Consider the following 7,500-nt stretch of genomic DNA (forward strand, 5'->3'; position numbering starts at 1 on the left):
CAGACAGTGGTGCTGGATAAACACTCTTAAGGCACTCTTTATTATATATAGCAATTTATGGCGGTTTTATGACGGTATTGACAAAAAACGTGCTACTTTCAGAAACCACAGTCATGGTTTGAACGTAAAACCACCCAACCCTAATGTGTGTGTGTGTGTGTGTGTGTGTGTATGTGTGTGTTTATGCTTGCCTGTGCGTGTGTGCGTCTGTGTGTGTGTGTGTGTGTGTGTGTGTGTGTGAGGGTGGCCTCACCCTGCTCTGGGTCGTACTCCTCCACAGTGCTGACGAAGTGTGGTCTGGAGTAGAAGTTGTGTGGCCCCGGCTGCTGCAGCCCCCCCAGACTGAAGAAGCCCCCCAGCGGGGTGACGGCGCAGCAGGAGAAGGCTCTGCGGCTGGGGATGCATGGGAACCTCGACCAGCTACGCACCTCCAGGTCAAACACCTCCAACGCTGTCACTGGCAGCTTCCCCTGACGCCCACCTGGGGAGGAGGGGAGGGGGGGTGTTAAGTATGGTTACTGAGTAGATTGTCGGCCAGCCAGTATCCTGTTGTGTGTACTAACCAGTGTGTAGTTGCTCTCTCTCTATCTCCCGTGTTCCTCTGTGGCTCAGTTGGTAGAGAATAACAACACTTAGGTTGTGGGTTCAATTCCCACTGGGACCATACAGTATATACTGAAAAATGTATGCACTCACTGCAATGTGAGTCTCTTTGGATAAAAGTGTCAGCTAAATGGAATATTATATTTTTCTTTCTCTCTCCCCAGGGTCTCTCTCTCTCTCTCTCTCTCTCTCTCTCTCTCTCTCTCTCTCTCTCTCTCTCTCTCTCTCTCTCTCTCTCTCTCTCTCTCTCTCTCTCTCTCTCTCCCTCTCTCACCCCAGGCTCTCTCTCTCTCTATACCTCTCTCCACTCGCTCTCTCTCTCTCTCTCTCTCTCCTCTCGCCTTAGGCTCTCTCTCCTACACTAACGCCCCACACTCCCAACACAGAGCATAGCAACATGCTCACACAACTTGGCAAGCATCCTGAATGTGTGTGTGTGTGTGTGTGGGTGTGTGTGTGTGTGTGTGTGTGTGTGTGTGCGTGTGCGTGCACGCAGCTATGAGTATAGTTTGATGCTAGACTTTAAACGAAGACCAAGAAGTTTTAGCTGAACTGCACTGGCTCCCTGTTTCTTTTTTAATTGATTTTAAGGTCATTTTAATTAACTACAAACCCCTAACGGCATAGCACCTTCATACATCTCTGACTTTTTAATATCCTTCATACATCTCTGACTTTTTAATATCCTATCAACCACAAAAAGCCCTTAGATCCTCCAATCTTTTAATCGTGCCCAAAGTTCTCCATAAGCACACCCCGTATATCAAACACCCCGTATATCAAACAGGCAGGCTCTATGGAATTATTTTTTAAAAGCTTAAAACATACAGTACTTTTACTGGAAGGCTTTTAGCTAACCCATTTTTAGCTCGTGCTTTACCTAAGTTTTTATTTTATATATTTAATTACATTTATTTCTACTAATTTGTTATCATTTATTTTCGTCTATGCTGTATTCATTTGTTCTTGTTGTAATGCTTCAAAACTAAAGCACTTTGAGCTGCATTTCATGTACAATATGATAGCACACAGGCAGAAGGTATGAACATGTAAACAACACAACCTACGATGTCCGCCCAGACAGACAGACAGACAGACAGACAGACAGACAGGCAGGCAGGCAGACAGACAGACTCTGATTCACAGACAGACTTTGAACATGAACATGTAAACAACACAACCTACGATGTCCGCCCAGACAGACAGACAGACAGACAGACAGACAGACAGACTCTCCCTCCTCCACCTCCCTCCAACCAACATACATTATGAGTGATATTATTTCTTCTGCTCTCTGACACACTCTCTGTCTGGTCCATCCATCACCTTCACCTTCACGAAGAGACACATCTTCTTCTCTCTCTCTCTCTCTCTCTCTCTCTCTCTCTCTCTCTCTCTCTCTCTCTCTCTCTCTCTCTCTCTCTCTCTCTCTCTCTGTCTCTCTCTCTCTGTCTCTCCCTGTCTCTCAACAACAGCCAGCTTTTTGTAGAGCTGAATGAGTGGCAGATGGTCACAATCCTCCCTAGTGTGTGTGTGTGTGTGTGTGTGTGTGTGTGTATGTGTGTGTGTGTGTGTGTGTGTGAGAGAGAGAGTCTGTGTGTGTGTGTGTGTGTGTGTGTGTGTGTGTGTGTTGGCCTGCGGCCTGCTGCCCTCTTCTCCGACCCTGTTTAACAGGAGGACAGAGTTCTGACACCTGTCCTTCAGTCTGTTCACATCTCCAGGGTAGAGATCATTGGTACTGAAGTTGTGCCAGTGACCTCTCCGATGACGCTTCCATATGTTCAGGCAGGACACTAAGTCGAACGGCACATCTATCTCTCAGGTGAGGCAAAACACAACACATGTTCATGGGACAAGGCTTAAAAGAGCCGAATCTGTTACACTCCACCATGGTTAAACAGTGTTTTCACACTGGCTATGAGAGTTACTCATGGGTCGTTTACCGTTATCTGGTTGGGGTTCTTTTGGCCTGATTTTCTGGACCCTAATTTGGATGGTTTCGATGCGGGAATCGAGCAGGTTTCAGTTCAGTGTCAACATTTTTGGGGTTCTTTATTTAGAGTTTGGCGTGCGAGTGCTCTGTGTTTTCTAGCTTCAACAATGTAACCGAGGGTTCTGGGTTTGCTATACTGGGGGCAGTTCAGTGGTAGCGTCAGAGGTAGCTCCGAGGGACGAACTAGCAGATAGCAGCCCGTTTAACATTACATTTTGGCATTCAGCAGATGCCTTATTCCAAAGCGACTTGACATATGACTAAGTAAGTGAATCATCTATCCATCAGTCTTAATAATCTAAGCTCAATCCAGGGGGCATTGTCAATCGTCGTGCTAGAAGAAAAATGTGTGACAGCAGAAACAGTACAGGGGGGGTAGTAGATGTCACAGGAGAAATAGTACAGGGGGCTAGCAGATGTCTCAGGAGGGACAATTAAGGTGTAGCCTAAAGAGAAGGGTCTTTGGTCTCCAGCGGAAGATGGGGAGTGATTCTGCAGATTCTGACAGCCCCGCGGCTGTCTGTTCCACCAGCGGGGAGCCAGTATAGTGAAGAGAAGTGACTGGGCAGTGCGACTGCCGCATCGGAGTAAAGGAGGTGGGGGCAGTCGGCCAGGAGAGGTGGAGGAGCGGAGAGAACGGGCTGATGTTTGGGGGGTGACCATTGCTTTGCAGGTAGGCAGGGGCTGATCCTTTTGCCGCCCGGTAGGCGAGCACCATGGTCTTCAATCTGAAGCGAGCTGCTATCGGAAGCCAGTGAAGGGTGCGAATGAGGGGAGTAAGATGTAGAATGTGTGGAGGTGGAACACCACACGGGAATCAGCATTGTGGATGAGCTGCAGAGGTCTGATGGCGGAGGCGGGGAGCCCGGCCAGGAGTGCGTTGCAGTAGTCAAGGTGGGAGATGACCAGTTACTGGACCAAGAGTTGAGCTGCATCTCTGGTGAGGAATGGACTTATCCGTCTGATGTTGTAAGGAAAGAATCTGCAGGAGTGAGCTGTGGTTGCGATGTGCCGCACAGGATAATTGGTGCCTCCCTCTGGCGGCCAGTGACACTACTGAACTCCCTGTTCCCCTCTCTTCAAGGAATGATTTGTTGCACCTGTTCGTGTGGTTCACCTGTGTGTTTACGTATGTCCCCACTTCCCAGCACTCACTGTCGGTTAATCTCTTTGTGTCTTCCTAAGTAAGTGTCTACTGAAGCTCTGTTTGATTGTTCGCTTAACACAGGTAATTGAGATGTGATCTCCTTCTCGGTTTCTTAATAGTTTTGCGCAGGTTTTGAGAAGGGTTCTCCCTGTTTGTTCTCTTTGGCATTTAGACTGCTCGTTCCTTTTTATTCTGTTACCTTGGTTTGGGGAGTTTTCTCCCCTTTTTCTTTTCTGTGCTGTTAAACAAAATGTCAGCAACATTGAGCAGTCTCAGGCTTTCATTGAATATGTGTTGTAGCGTGTGCAGGCACGTAGGAAGGGGGGGGGGGGGGGGGTGGGTGCAGGGGGTGGCGGAGAGGGCGTCCGCCCCCTGTCAGCGTTTGTCTTTTTCAATTTATTCATGAATCTTGTGTTCTTGTGGTGGTGTGTGAGACAGTATGTGGAACTCTGAATCATCCAGGCGACTGGTTCAATTGTGTGGCTGCTGTTGGATTCTATGTGTGTGTGTGTGTGTGTGTGTGTGTGTGTGTGTATGCGTGTGTGAGTGTGTTTGTGTGTACCTACCCAGGACGTAGATCTTGTCGTCCCTGAGGAAGGATGCGGGGCCATAGCGCGGCGTGGGCATGGAGGGGAGGGGCTGCCATTGGTCCTTGGCTGGCTCGTACACTCTGACCAACGCCTGGGGGGCCGTGTCTGCCCCCATCCCCCCCAACGCATACACCTTCCCATCTGGAGGGGAGGAGAGGAGGGGGGGGGGGGGGGGGGGGTTAGAGAAGGCACATTTATTTCTCATTTTAAACAGAAGAGGGGGTGTGATGTCATCTGCTCACTTCCCCAGCCTGGAAAGGGAATAAAACAACCTGAATCAACTGAGGTCCCAAGGATACATTAAACACCTCCGCTGCTCCCATTACAATATCACAGATAGGAAAACACAAGCTAAGCAAATACAGCCATCCTACTGAAACACTGCAGCTGGCAGACTGATGGAAGAGAGAGAGAGAGAGAGAGAGAGAGAGAGAGAGAGAGAGAGAGAGAGAGAGAGAGAGAGAGAGAGAGAGAGAGAGAGAGAGAGATGGAGAGAGAGGAAGAGAGAAAGACAGAATAGGAGATAGAGAGGTGGTGTCAAACCAAACAGATGCCAGAGGAGAGGAGAGGAGAGGAGAGGAGAGGAGACTACCACAGATTCAAATGGTATTAGTAGTGACTGCACTAATCCAGAACATCTTGAGAACTTTTAGCGACTCAGAGAGAGAGAGAGAGAGAGAGAGAGAGAGAGAGAGAGAGCGCAAACTATAGCTGTCATGGAGTCTTGCCCAGTCTCTCTCCATATGTCCCTGTAGCCTGCTGCAGCTGCTCCCTAACATGACACATGTACACACATGCACACACAGCCACACACACAAACACATGCACAACCACCTACACACGCACACACACACACACACGCACGCGCACACACACACACACACACACACACACACACACACACACACACACACACACACACACACACACACACACACACACAGGCTGTTACAGAGACGAGATAAAGCTCTCAGGCTGGTCATTAAACTGTCATAGCAGCAGGCTGTTTACCATGGTGTAGTAGACTCACACTGAGGAACAACAGCACTGCAGGTGTGTGTGTGTGTGTGTGTGTGTGTGTGTGTGTGTTTGGAGGGGGGGTGAGCTTATAAAGGAGGGGGGGTGAGCTTATAAAAAAAAAAAGAACAAAGAAAACGACAGTCAATTTTGATGACTAACTGCTTTCATATTTGAGCTTCCACCTCCAAAAGGCTGTTTAACAGCTTTGATAAGCCTCTCCTCTGAGAAATTAAATGATAAGCCTGTAGTCCAACCCAAATATCACACACAGACACACACACACACACACACACACACACACACACACACACACACACACACATTCAAGTCTGGGGGAGCCACAACAGTCAACACTACACACTGTACACTACACACTAATACACTTACCACTACACTGTACACTACACACTGATACACTATACACTGTATCATACACATTACACACTGTACACTACACACTGGTGCACTACGCTGGACACGTTTGTATGGTAGAAAATGCTTCTGTTCTTCTGTACCCCATTCATGATTTTAACGACACAGTGCATACCAGTGAATCCGGTAGTATTTTCTCTATTGATAATATAATTTTGTACCGTAGCAACAAGAAAGTATCCTCTCTGTCCTGACCTGCTGCAGCCAATATGAATAATTTAATTTGTGTTTATAGCTACAGAATGGTTACACCATTTCCTTTCACTGTTATGTGGAGGACACCCAGACACTGCTTTATCTTTCCATTAAATTCCCAAGATTCATCAAGTTTAGCTTCTCTTAATGATTGCTTGAAAGATATTACATGCTAGATGTCTCAGAACATTTTACAACAGAATGACAGTAAATCTGAGTAAGTCATATTTGGCCATCCTAGCTCCATGGTACCAATATTGGTACAGTCTTGGCTGTCTGCCAACGTGAAAGCTTAAACCTAGGGGTGATTTTTAATGCTGACCTCAATTTCGAGAAATAGATCAAAACAGTTATACAGTCATGTTATCATCCGTTGAGAAACATTTCCAAAATACAGCCTTTCTTGTCATTTGCAGATCTAGAAAAAGTCATTCATGCATTCATTTAGGGTAATTTAGATTATTGCTCTCTATTCTTCCCTCGGTAAAAAAGTCCCTCTCACGGTTACAAATGGTCCAAAATACAGCAGCTAGGCTTTTAACCAGAACTAGGAAAAGAGACCACATCACTTCAATATCATTCTCCCTACACTAGTTACCTGTTAGTTTTACAATTGCTTTTAAGATTTTACTGATAACTTTTAAGGCTCAGCTGGGTCTGGCACCAGACTATATTTCAGAACTTTTTAATCCCCACGAGCCTCACTGCAACCTAACATCCTCACACAGGGCCCTTCTGGTTATTCCGGAGTCTAGTCTGAAGACAGAAGGTGACTGTGCCTTTGTCATTAGGGCCCCTAGACTCTAGATGACCTGCCTGAGGATATCAGGCAAGATCAGTATTTTCTTAAAACTACTTTTTTAGGCCGAGTGTGCGTGCGTGCGTTCTACTGCTGGGTGTACGGTAATGCCTGGAGCCCCTGGAGCTACCACCTCATCTGGCCTCGCCCCCGTAAGGTTCCATGGTCCAATCACATGCTGTCTTCTCCAATTAAGGTAAGGCTGCTCTGATCTCTGCTGTCGCCCCGGGAGACGCCATGGCAACCACCACGCACCCACAGACAATTATGGGGTGGAGCCTGCATGCGCATGTGGATGAAAATATCCACAACACATGACCAAGAACACCCATCCTCCTCCGTCATCCCCCTTACAGCGCAATACAGTTCAAGATCAAAAACAATTGGGGAAAATAACAGACACATAAGAAATGGTACACACACACACACACACACACATAGAGACCATGTCAGAACAAAGCCCAACTTCATCCTCTAGAAAACGGTTATTAGACTGACCATCCACGGCTGCGTGCGCACACACACACACACACACACACACACACACACACACACACACCAGCACACTCTGATTCTCTCTTCCTTTGTCTGTCTCCCATCCTCTGATCTTCTCTTATTCTCATATCTTCTTTCATCCTCTCTTTTCCCTCTACCTCCACACACAGACCAGGTGTGTGAAGTGAGGCCAGAGACCATTATTGTCTCTGTGTGTGTATTTATA

General features: G+C 47.2%; 1 protein-coding gene across 1 annotated transcript in view; it reads right to left on the minus strand.

Annotated features, from left to right (window-relative positions):
- Positions 1–7,500, minus strand: part of klhdc8b (kelch domain containing 8B) — a gene marked incomplete at both ends in the record, with an annotated part of 64,890 nt that overhangs the window by 26,678 nt on the left and 30,712 nt on the right. Inside the window, 2 exons of the mRNA XM_080535056.1 lie at positions 254–481; positions 4,310–4,474. Of these exons, the coding sequence (XP_080391182.1) occupies positions 254–481; positions 4,310–4,474 (393 nt within the window). The remainder of the gene's footprint in view (positions 1–253; positions 482–4,309; positions 4,475–7,500) is intronic.

Source organism: Nansenia antarctica (assembly GCF_963989245.1).
Source record: "Nansenia antarctica genome assembly, chromosome: 6".
Taxonomy (NCBI): Eukaryota; Metazoa; Chordata; class Actinopteri; order Argentiniformes; family Microstomatidae; genus Nansenia; species Nansenia antarctica.